General features: G+C 36.4%; 1 protein-coding gene across 3 annotated transcripts; it reads right to left on the bottom strand.

Annotated features, from left to right (window-relative positions):
* Nucleotides 1-3300: 3300 nt before the first annotated feature.
* Nucleotides 3301-12369, bottom strand: LOC120081478 (DNA (cytosine-5)-methyltransferase 1B-like). Of its 3 annotated transcripts, none has more exons than XM_039036367.1 (12): nucleotides 12139-12369; nucleotides 9254-10785; nucleotides 7476-8979; nucleotides 7108-7272; nucleotides 6079-6283; nucleotides 5872-5983; nucleotides 5525-5672; nucleotides 5243-5440; nucleotides 4446-4724; nucleotides 4207-4368; nucleotides 3842-4060; nucleotides 3301-3682 (listed from the first exon to the last, which is right to left on the bottom strand). In XM_039036367.1, the coding sequence occupies exons 2-12, from the start codon at nucleotides 10759-10761 to the stop codon at nucleotides 3533-3535; spliced, it is 4650 nt and encodes a 1549-aa protein (XP_038892295.1). In that variant the 5' UTR covers nucleotides 10762-10785; nucleotides 12139-12369; the 3' UTR covers nucleotides 3301-3532. The 3 variants fall into 3 exon arrangements, with proteins under 3 accessions (XP_038892295.1, XP_038892294.1, XP_038892296.1); XM_039036366.1 differs by having other exon boundaries at nucleotides 9254-10763; XM_039036368.1 differs by lacking the exon at nucleotides 12139-12369 and adding an exon at nucleotides 11991-12064 and having other exon boundaries at nucleotides 9254-10763.
* Nucleotides 12370-12748: the final 379 nt, after the last annotated feature.

Raw genomic sequence — 12748 nt, 5'->3', positions numbered from 1 at the left:
TACCACCAAGCTCCACCATCGATAATTGGAGAGAGTCTATGAAACTTGAACTCAAACCAATGGAGGAAAATAACATATGGGAAATAGTACATTTACCGCTATCCAAGCATGACATAGGGTGCAAGTAGATATACAAGATTAAGCATCGTGTTGATGGATCGATTGAAAAGTATAAGGCTATACTTGTAGCCAAAGAATATACATAACAAGAAGGACACGATTTTATTGAAACTTTTTCACCTATGGCAAATTAGTAACAGTTTGTATACTTCTTTTTCTTATAATTGGTCAGTTCTACAACCTCATGTAAATAATGCATTTTTGCTCGGAGATTTATATGAGGAAGTGTATATGGACGGGCATGAGGAGGAGATTGTTCATGCCGATAAACTTGTATATAAGTCATTCAAGGCATCAAATTATTATTTATGCTTTATTTAATAATTTTTATGTGATTTTATTATTTTTTCAATTTTATCCTTTTTATGGCATTTTAAGTATGAGTATTTTTGTCTTTTTACTATTAACTATAATGTGGCATTAGGGTTTTAACATATTAATCTCCATTAGTTTTCATCAATCGAATGCAGACCCTTATTTGCTCGAGTATATGGAAACAATTTCTAAACTCTTCTAGTTTATGTCAATTACATTATAATTACTCAAACAGATCTTGAATAAATTGATAAATTGAAAAGTCTGAGAGATTTAAACTAAAAGATCTTGGTGTTTTGAAATATTTCCTTGGTATTGAATTAGCTCGATTAGCAAACATCCAGCATAACACAATTAGTTATATAAGAGCTTAAATTGAAATGGTAAAAAATGGAGTTCATATATATAAATTTTTTTTTTGCTATATTTGAAAACCTAGAAAACATTGCAAGATTTGTTAATACTTTTTTGGTTCCCGTTGCAATTTTCTTTATTATGAGGGTAAAAAATTCCAATCTAATAATTCTTTTAGTATTTTCAAGTAAAATACTAAATACAACCAAAATTCTAAAATATTAAATTTTATCGATATGATGATGTTTCTATTTATCCATAAATTTGATTTAAAAAAAGATGAATTGACATTTCCTATATATCGTAAAATATTAAACAAAATATAAAAACAAGAAAATGTTTCTATTTATCCATAGATTTGACATAAAAAAAAAAAATGAATTGATATTTCCTATCTATCGTAAAATATTAGACAAAATATAAAAACATGAAAACAAAGCGTAAACAAAATATCATCAGTATGATCCCAATATTATTAGTAGAATTAACTTAATTGGAAAGGTGAAATTATTTTGTCAACTTATTTTCAAAAATATCCATCAACGGTGGAATTTAAAACTTTAGTTCAAATAACATTTTTAAATAAATATGAAATCTTCTCGAATTCTAGTTACTTTAGTAAATCTTAAATTTAATCTTTATATTTTTGATAAATTTTAAATTTAATTTTTTTGTCGAAATGAGTTAAATAATAATAATAATAATAATTTTCATACCAAAAAAAAACCCTTGAGTATTTTGAAATTTATAAAAGGAATGCTAATAGACTTTTTTGTCCTCTCAAAATATCAACAATTAACTAATTTCATTAATTATTGTTAAGATTGATTAAAAGTACATGACTAAAATTGGATCATTTAAAAGTACCGAAACAAATTAAATGAAACCTAAAGTACTATAACTAAAGTGCATGACTAAAATTGGAGGTGTGATTTTGGAGATATATGGTCCTAGGGTGGTGTTTGATGCGGCGAGTAGTAGGGAGGCGCAGTTATCAAATTTTCTGGATGGAGAGGGGGCTTAAAGGTGACCTTCTGTTTCGCGTGAGTTGCGTGAGATTTGGGGTTTGATTCAGACAGTGGAGCCTAGGGTGAGTGGTGAGGATTATTGGGTGTGGGTACCGAGTGCTAATGGTTGATTTTCTATTGCGAGTGTGTGGGAGAGTTTGCGTCACTGTTGTCCTAGGGTGTCTTGGGTGCAGCTTCTGTGGTCTGGGAGTGGTATTCCTCGGCACTCTTTTTGTGTCTGGCTAGCTATGCGGGATAGGTTGGGTACTCGAGATTGGGTTAGGAGGTGGAATGTTTCGTCTAATTATGTGTGTCTCTTGTGTGTGGGGGGTTGGGAGTCTGGGGATTATTTATTCTTTGAGTGTGAGTTTGGGAGAGAAGTATGGTCGAATGTGTTGCGTCTATTGGGGTTGTCTCATCAGGTGGCTGGGTGGGATGTCGAGCTAAGTTGGGTTTGTCGAGTGGGAACGGGTAAAGGGGTATGAAGTAAATTGTTTCAAGTCTTCTGGTGTGCTTCTATTTATTATATCTGGCAAGAGAGGAATCATCGGCTGCATGGAGGTCGTCCAAGGACAGTGTCTGCTTTATTCCATCTTATTGTCTCTATGGTTGGTGCTCGTGTTGTTTCCTGGCAGGTTGATCTTGGTCTTCTCTAGTTTTCATTAATGTTATTTCTTCCTTATTGTGTTCGGCCTTTTGTTTTTTTGGGTGTTGCCCTCGATTTGTAGAGTTTGCTTTGTTTCGTGACTGTTTCTCTAGACGGTCATTCAGTTTTCTTTTCCTATGGCTTTTGATCTCTTGTTCGATTAAGAGCTCAATCTTTGTTGTTCCTTTGTTGCTATGGTACCTTGATCCCGAGCTGTGAGATCCTCCTATTGTTGTATAATAATATTACCTACTCAAAAAAATAATAATAATAATATGCCAACCTATTTTTATTTGACTAATTATAAGTTTTTAGTTCTTAATATTTTAGTTCCATTTTCAAACTAGTCATTATTGTTTAGGAAATTTCAATTAGAAGTGAACAAAGAATATGGAAAAACCAAGCCGTTAAACCAAACGACTTCGATCAGTCGATTCTTTCTTTAGCAAACATCCACCGTAACACAATTAGCTATATCAGATATACTTTAGTAAATTGACTAAAATTTAAAAGAGATAAAATGCATCTAAAAGAGAGATCCTATAAGAAATTTCTAGAAAATTTAATTTTTCTCCCATAAAATAACATGTTTTGCCTCTAAATTGTTGCTGATACACTCAAATATAATATCCTAAAAGTTTATTATCAATCAATTTTAACATTGACCAACAATAAAGAACTAAATTTTAAAAAGTTAATGTATAAGGGGTTAAATTGAAACTTTTTACACAATGGAGGACTAAATTGCATAAGTACCCACAACATAAAGATAAAAACATGTACTTAGCCATTCTATTTCAATATATATACAACTACAATAAAAGACAAATGTTTAAAAGGTAGGCAAACACTAAAGGATAACATGGGCAAATATATGATAAATTAGCCAAGCTATACAGCAAGGAATACATTAGAGTGAAATAATGTTCTCTTGGACATAACAAAGCCAGAGATTCTCTTGAAATCTAACTGACTTGGTTAACCCTGTAGTTTAAAATTTGAAGAAACCTGAGGTAATGATGTACAAAGGAAAGATGTGGAGAAGCTAAAACTACAAAGACAAAATTACAAGCTCAAATAGACAATCAAATCAACTCAACACTGATTTGGAGCTTTTCTTCTCTATTGCTTCCCTGAGTTTCCTCCCCAAAGCATATGCCAAAGGAGGAGGAACAGCATTCCCAATTTGCCTGTGTTTGTGTTGAATATTACCAGCAAATTTGTAGCTGTCTGGGAATCCCTGCACAAAGCCAACACACCCATTGGCATCTAACAACAATTGCCAGCCTTCCATGTAACAAGCTTATAATAGCCTACAATGTTTCTTTTAACTAAATTCTTTTTTGCTAAATTGTAAGGATTCCATTTGATGAAAGAGAGAATGGAAGTGAGAACTTACTTGAGATCGAGCACATTCACGGACGGTAAGTATCCTATCCTGTTCAGGGTGGAAACACATTCCGACCTTACCCATTGGTTGTGGGTCGGTAATTGAAGTGGGGAAGTTCCCTTCCCAATCCAACCGGCCAAACAAACCTTTCCATTGGTTGTGTCTCTTGGCTGTGTTGGGCAGGCACCAGGGTATCAAGTCATGCATTTGTCCAGTTGACAACCGAACCTGATGACACAACATGGGAGAAAGGAGGGAATAAGATCAAGATGGAGCCAAGTATACGTACACAATCCATCTAACATTTTCTCCAAATGTTGGATACTGAATACATTCATAAACTAGAAGTGGTTCCATCATCAGAAAGAATATACCTTCTCATCTGGAAGATCGCGCCAATCAGCACCTGGGCGCTTTGGAATTCTTTGACATCTAATAAGATTTAGCTCGTTCATTTCTTTTGATATATGATCATTCAAGACAAGGACATCTCCTCGAATCTTCTTCTGGAACCAAGATGTCGGTTCGCTCTTGTACTGCATCAGAAATGAACTGATCAGCAGAAAGATAACAGAACATACATACTTCATCAGGAAAGGCAAACAACAATCACCTCCATTGTTGTCACAGAAGCCCCATTTCCAACAGCTGGTAGATCTCCAATTGTATCTCTGACAGTAATTGGACGAAAAGGTGCACCTCCTGCAGTACTAGGAACAGCAGCATACCGAGTATTTTCAGACAATAAAATCTTGAGCTCCGGGCTACCAAAGACATGCATTGGCTCTGGCCATTCTGGTAGAATTTCCTCGGGAGACGCTGCCCATATGAATGCACGTTTTCTAGATTGAGAGATCCCATATGCCCCGGCCTCTAGAATCCCAAATCTTACCTATAATAATTGAATGAATAAAACATAAATCTTAAGCCCATATATACATTTTTAACACAAGAAACTGGGATACAAATTGTGCAGCATACAAATAACGAAGTGATAAAAAAATTTCCTATTGTTGCAATCAAGCAATGCGTGAGTAGCATACAGGTCAAACAAACTTTTCCTAACAGAAATTTGAAGAAAATTTGTCATACTTCTCATAAATTAATGCTTTCATTGAAGAAATTAGAACTTAAGAATCCAAATAAATCATTATAAAAGATAAACCACAAAATGAACTAAGTAATTTGACATACTTGGACCCTCCCTCTTTTGAGCACTCTCACAGTCTCACTAGGTTAACTGAATCAATCAATACCCTCCTTTCTCATTCCCAAATACTACCGTTCCCTATCTAAAGACTAATATATCCTCTATTAATTCCATCACATTCTCAACTATGAATAAAGAAACGCTGCAGCCAACCAAGAACTTCGCTTTATACTGAGACAAAATTGGAAAACTGCAAGTACCTGATATCCCATCTCAAGAAGTGAAGCTAATGTAAGGCGAAAAGTCTGCCCTTTATTGAATGAAACAAAATTCCTCACATTCTCCAGAAGAAAATACTTTGGACGAAAGTATTCGGCAAAGGATAAGAATGCCAAAATCATCTCACATTGGACCTTACTCCAAGTACTCTGATTAAAACGATTCATTCCAGAAAAACCCTGTATGCAGAAAAATATTAGAACAAAAACAGGTTTGGATATCTCATGCTCCACTAAATGTGAAATGGAAGATGTTAACCATACCTGACAAGGAGGTCCTCCATTGATGAATTCAACTTGTCCTGGACGAGGCAGATTATTGATCTCCTTGTCATCAAGTTTTTCTGCTAGTTCAATGGCTTCAGAAGTTGATATACAATCATCTGCATCACCACATGCTTTCATGACAGCCCTGCATTAAAATCAATACAACACAAAGTAATCAGAGCCAAAAGTAAACTGTAAAAGCAGAAACAAGGCTCAGCATGAAAACTGTATACAGCTCATTTGAGAACGCCAAAGGTGCACAATCAAAACTGGAAGGAAAATAAGACAATTCCAATAATAGAAAAAATATATATATTTAAGCACAATTTTCATCCGTGCTTCACCTTAGGATCACATTGCAATTATTTACAAATGTCAATGCCTCTGGATGATTGAGACTAAATGCTTCACCCGCAGGCTCTTCATATTCAATGGCCCATTTGGTAACTGAAACGCCTATAAAAAAGGCACATTACCCACAATGTGAGGTCAGTCATCAAAAGTAAGTTTAGTTTTTACTCAAGCTAGTAACGACAGAAAATTGAAGTTACCTGCTTGCTGCAGACCCTCAGATAAGCCCCCACATCCAGCAAATATATCCAGAGTAGCCAAACGATTTTCAAGTGGCATATCTTTTTTGCTCTCAGTTTCATCAGGTATAATTTCTCCTTCTTTACACTTCCCTTTTTTCTTTCTTTGTGCAGCATCATTAATTTGCCTTTCGGAAGAGGAACTTAGTTTCACATTAGCTGGCAACTGAAAATTTTAAAAAAATAATAATTAATTAATTAAATTAAATTAAAAGGATATTAAACATTCAGGGAAGAAAAGTAAAATTCAAGAAACGTTCTGGTCAATGTGAAAGCAGAAGGTGATAGGGATGCCTACAAACTTCACTTAAGCACTATCCCATTCAAGATCCAACCTATTAGTATCAAACATAATTTGACAAATTTCAGAAATCCAGTAGAAATCACAGCAAAGTCACAGCATAAGACTATGCTACTCTTCCAGCTGAGCTGATGCCTGATAGTCAATGCGTTTTTTGAGAAAGCATTGACTATTGATGCTAGTCCACTGATTTAGAGCAGCGATCACAAGTTAGTGGGTGAGTCCACTCTTGTAACCAGTTGACAAGATTTTAGTAGAAAAGAAATGATTGAGGGAGAGAATATTGAACATGAGTATCTAAGGAAGGCATTTGTCAGACTCAGTATAGAAAGTAAAGGCTGAGAGTGGGAAAAATTCTGATCTTTCCCAAGCGTTGTACACTCTGTTGTGCATGACTAAAGAAGAGATTTATCACCAGCCTCCATAGTATGTCCGGTGAACCTACCATAGTGGGAAAAGTTGTGCAACCATGGAGCACATGTGAAACTAATTGAGAAACTCACTTCTCTAATTCAGCTAACATAAATCAAGAATTAGCCACCTCATCGTAGAAGGCCAAAGCTAGAACCAACTTTTATTCATATGTAGAATTGTTCTCTTCCTTGAAATTCAATATCCAATATCTTTCATCCTATTGTGGAATTCACGTGATCAATTATTTTGTTTAAATTCACACCAGAAATAAGTACCTTTTTGATAGCTCCCTTCTCTGGATCATAGAGATGTTCGCAAAAGAAGATGTGATCAAAGATAGCAGGACAGTTTGCAGCTGGGATATCCTGCTTTTTCCGTACTTCACACTTTCCTTCTATAGCAGAAACAGGCTTCATTGTTATTTCATCACTGTAATACAGCTGAAAAGAATTGCAAGTGCTACTAATATTAATAACAATGAAGAAAGTCCACAAACAAATGTCAGAAGAAAGCAAGCAAGATTCAGTAATCCAGTAAATAAGAAAAATAGAGTTCCAAATGCAATGCAGGAGTAAATTTGATTGCTTATAAAGAACTAATCCCATGCTATTCCAAATTTTATAGGTCTAGAAAAAGTACTTACTTCTCTAATATCTGAGCAGTATGCCTTTTCTGCTGAAATATCCTCTGGTCTAAAAAATCTCCTAACTTTGATCATAGTTGATACTGGACAAGGTTGTTTTGAGCCCTTGGATGTTTCAATGCCCAACAATTGACAAACAACATAAGCATTGAGGCCTACATTTCTTCCGCCCTTGAATGTTTCAATGCCTCTTTCATCAGTTCCAAAATGATGAGGAGCTAAGTAAGCATAATCATTAACAGAATAGTCAGCTCCCCCATATGTGAAGCTCGTCAAAGAAGAATGCAACTTCATGGTGTCATCTCTTTGGGCTTCCTTTAGTTTACAAGAATGGCAATCTCCGGTTCCCAGGCCCATGGTCTCTTTTGGAAGACAAACGAAAGCACCTTTTTCAGGCCAATATAAGCTTTTACAATAGAACTCCATAGGTAGTCCTCTACGTTTCCTCTCCTCTGCTCTTTCCTCATCAGCCTTATCCTTCTTGACATTAGCCTTGCGGTGTTGATGTCCCCAAGGCCTCATGCAACTCTCTACAACCACTTTTTCTTTAATTTCATTCAACTCAAAATCCAGGCAATCATTGGTAAGAAAGACCTCCTGCTCCTTGGCAGCATTGCCTAAAACAGTCTCCAATCCTCTAACCACCAGTCTACCGTGAACCATTTTTCTTGCATTGGATTTTTCATACATGTACTCCACAAGATATATGGCAGGCAAGTCATGTACATTATCCGTTTCCACAGACACAAAACCACCCACAGCAACCAAATCTCCATGGACAATGGCTTGTTTGTAAAGAGGATAGCCTTGACTTGTTGTGCCTACTATTTCACCATCCCATTTATTTTTTCCATCAGATTGCTTCCTCTTAGCAGGCTTTACTACAGGTTTTGATTCCTCGGCTTTCAAATCCACTTGACCATCGTCCTCTTCAACCTCTTCCGATTCTTCGTCTTCAACCTCCTCTTCTTCCGGTTCATCTTCTCTTGTTTCATTATTATCTGCCTCTTTCAAGTCTTCTGGCGAATAATTTGAGTAAAATTCTCCCCAAATCCTGTTTATCAATCTAGTAGTAGTAGCAGGCATAGCCTTTCTCGAAGTTACAGGTTTCATTGAAGCTCTTGGATTCATATTTGCCTCCTGCTTTAGAACAGCCTTCTTCTTTACCAACCACTTGGTATGATGCCTTTCCTCCATTTTATCACTAAGCCCAGTTATAAAGGCACACTTCCGGATCATATCATCTGGATATTCAGAAAAGGTTTGCAGTATTATCTGTCCATGTACCACCACATATCTCTCAACAACCGATGGGATGGAAGAGATATAAGCAGGATTGTTCTTATCAAATTCAGAAATTTTTTTGATAATAACTGCAAAAGAAAGCTTTGAGGCACGACTCTGCTCCTTCAGTAAGGTAATAATGCTTATTGCAAGCCTTGCAGTTTTTAGTACTGTTTGATACCATGGAGCATACTGCTTGGACGGCTTTCCCAATCGATACCTAAAGGAACAATTAGGGAACAGGAGATATTATGATAAAATGGAACTTGTGTAAGAAGAGGCGAAGACACAATATTAGCAACAACTTTCATACTTTGCAAATAGTACAGAATTTTACTACTTAGTATTTCTCCATGCATATTCTCCTAAAGAAAGAAAGAAAGAAAACTTCTCTTAAGAAAGACATTTTTCTTTTTCTTTTAATTAAATATGAAGAGTATATGATCCTTTGAGCAACTTGTCTTCTAATGCAATAGGTTAAATAGTCATATTACCAGGCCATGTCAGTGCGAATTGATATGAACACCATTGAAGATCCAAATTCAATCATCCACTCCTTTATTGCACTCAAATAAATTGGAATCCCATCCGTGTTCTGCATTTGAGACGAACATGACTGACTAGTATCAGCATCAAGACAGAAACCACTACCATCGTCAGCAGTTGTGATCCCCGACCCATATATTGTCACATCAATATCATCACAAGGTTTCATTGGAAGGAGTTCTAAAGAAATAAGCCGGGAATCAGAGTTGTAAAGGGACCAGTCATGAAGCATGCTTCGAGGAAGGTCATCAGGATCACATATATCCATATCCCCATCGAAGATAAGAAACTCATCCATTTCGTCCTTTGTAGTTTTGTAATAGGCTGGTAGAGGATAGTCATTTGCAATTTCGTCCTCGTTGATTTTGATGTAGAACTTGTTTGATGAAGTAGTAGAACGCTGATTTTTTCTTTGCTTTGCGGATCGCCAATACTCCTCTTCTTGAAGCAACTTAGCCAATTTCAAATCCTCATCTTCCTCGGCTCCAGATCCAGGTATATTGGGAGGATTGCGTTGCTCTCCATCTTTAATCTTCAAACCAAGATTTGTGGACCCATCAAACGAGCCTGCATTTGGTAGCAAGTTCCCTTGTTTTCTGCTTTCATCCCTTAGGGCACAAAGCACAGGCAAGTCTGTGAAAACCTGGTCATTTTTCTTGGATGTATCATCTAAACCAATAAGTTGATTATATATGAATTCCCCCTGCAAGAAGATAAAATCTTTGACAGACATCCCAGCAGGAAAATTTCTACTACTGTTCAAGGAGCGTACTACTCCAGCAAGCAATTCCTCCAATGTCAAATCTGGATTCCCACCAGAAGTCCTTGCCAATTTCTTGTAGACCTCCACACAGGCATTGGCTTTTTCATAGAAGATATTGTATAGTTTTTTGTATCCACCTGCAGGCCTAACACAATCATAATCAGCTACATCGGTGGAGATCCATATAGTTGGTGAACCATCTTCATAACCAGATATTGTCCAAGACTCAATCCGCCCAAATCCTTCACACCTAACGCCCTTATTCTTCTCTTTATCAGGGGTGTCTTCAAAAGGTAAGATAACACCTGAAATGAACAAATCATTTACTTCTAACATTTCAACAGCCTGTGGCTTTCCATCCTCATCATGAAATGTAAATTCAGTTAGTCTCCTATTTGGCCGAGAATCATCCAGGCCTGACGTCGTCAAGCCAACTGCAGCTATCTCATCTTCCACTGTCACCTCCCTTTTGCATTCAATAACAGAAGATTTCTCCGGTAATGGAATAGTTTTGACCTTAAAATCTGAGCATGCAGCAGCACGCTTTGGCATTTTCCTAACACCAACAACCTGCTCACCATTTTCTGACCTATTTCTCTTCTGCTTCGGTTTGACTGCTTTCACATTTTTCGTGTCCGACTCCTTTAGATCATTGGATGTAGCCATTAATTGGCTCCTAGTCTTCTTCGCCATACCTTTAATACAACATCCATTTAGCTAATTGACGAAAATGGGTTAAATCAGAAACAGTAAAAATACTCCAATGGACGTTAGGCAGATTAGACAGAAATGTAGAAGCATCATGTACAAACTTGAGCAAACAGTATAGGGCCATCATGAAGCAAAAATGGAAATCACAAAAAGCATATTAAAAAATATCTACAAATTTCACCACTAGAAAGACAAAACATATATAAACTATCATTTTTGGGGAGATCAAGTGAACAACAAATCAGATAAGAAAAATGAAAAATAAGCTTGATATGTCTGGTTCAGAGACGAGAAAAGCAGCTACTTCGCAATGTTTACCGAAAAATTAATACCAAAGCCAAAAAAATGCAAAACAGAAAAAGTAAAGTAGAATCTACAAGCCGATCCTTCTCCATGCATGCTGTCTCTACTCCAACAAAAGGAGCAGAAGCATTGAAATATCGTTCAAACTGATAGAAAAATTGATATCATTTTCAAAAATTCATGCCGATCAAACAAACAAACAGACCGATGCAAAACCATCAAGTAGACTAAATCCTCGTAACCCAAATTTGAAAATGCATCAACACAATCCCAATCGAATCGATCTCAAAAACCCAGAAACAAAAACCAACAATGTAATTCCTAAACTTCAATTCAAGAAAACCCAATCAAACAAAACCCGCTACAAGTCGAAAAATGAGACGATCAAGAAAAGTCGGCAAGTGGGCAGTATAATTTCAATGTCCTAATCATCTGGGGGGGGCTTCATTAGGAGCAGGATTTGTTGTTCACTTGATTCGCCTGAGCCAGTGAGTGAACCATGAACTTCCCTCTGTGAGAACAGAGAGGAATAAGAGCAAAAGAAACACGACGACGACGACCAAAATGGGTTAATTCCGCGAAAAGAAAAGAAGAACGAAAGGAGGAGGAGGAGGAAGAAGAAGAAGAAGCGAAGGTGGTGCCCGAGGATCCAACAATGGCGGCCATTTTTAGAGGATCCACTTATTTATAGTGAGCCGTCAGCAAAAATAGAGAATAGATTTGCTAAACTAAATAGTAGAAAACAACTAGAAAAAGAAAAAGGAAAACCCACGAAAACCCAGAAAGCAAAATACCAATCAGCTTCAGGGTATCAAACAAATGCTGGAGTTAAGCCAAAAGAAATCCAAAAAGGAAGAAAACCCCACCACAATACAGAACAATAGGCAGTTAAACAAGCAAAAAAATACCAAGAACAACAGATCCACCTCCTACATTGCCAAAAAAGAACCAAAGACAACAAAATTGGTTGGTTAAATAGTGTGATTTCAGGGGAAAAAGAGATACCCAGATGCAAAATCGATCCATCAAAATCATGAAAAAGGTGAAAGGACTGACCTGAAGAATGTAGAGCGGCAAAGAAGGAAGAAAGGGGGGAAATGAGGTTTTGGGAGAGATGATTTGAAAGAAATAAAAAGAGAAAGAGGGAAAGAAGAAGAAGAAGAAGAAGGCGGGATAGTGATAAGGGGGAATGGATTTTGGTATAATTTCGAAACAAAATTTCAGTACAAAAAAGGGAAATGAGTGTGGCTTCCCGCGTTTGCACTTGGCGGGTATTCAAGGCTAATGCCTGCACTCTCTTTCTTTCCAATTTCTACACACAAACAAATTGCTTTTTTGACTTCGCCTAAACATTAATGACATTGCATTCTACCTCACTTCTTGACCTAACGCTTTTAACACTAAAAATTAAATTACAAATATAACCAAATCCATCAGTGATATATCATCGAAAGACTTCTATTTATAATAGATTCTATTGTTTATATATTTCTTCCAGTGATACATACACTAAATAATTTAAAGATCTTATTTTGAACTTCGAATATATGGTTGTTAAGAGCAATGTTCAAAATATCGAGGTCCCGATTTTATGGAAATATCGTTATCGATGGGAATTTTGGGAAACTTTATGGAAATTGATAGAAATTGTTCTTTGATTGTGGTT

The sequence above is a fragment of the Benincasa hispida genome, chromosome 7 (genome assembly GCF_009727055.1).
Source record: "Benincasa hispida cultivar B227 chromosome 7, ASM972705v1, whole genome shotgun sequence".
NCBI lineage: Eukaryota > Viridiplantae > Streptophyta > Magnoliopsida > Cucurbitales > Cucurbitaceae > Benincasa > Benincasa hispida.
Note: the sequence above shows the minus strand (reverse complement) of the source record. Positions and strands in the feature narration are given on the sequence as shown.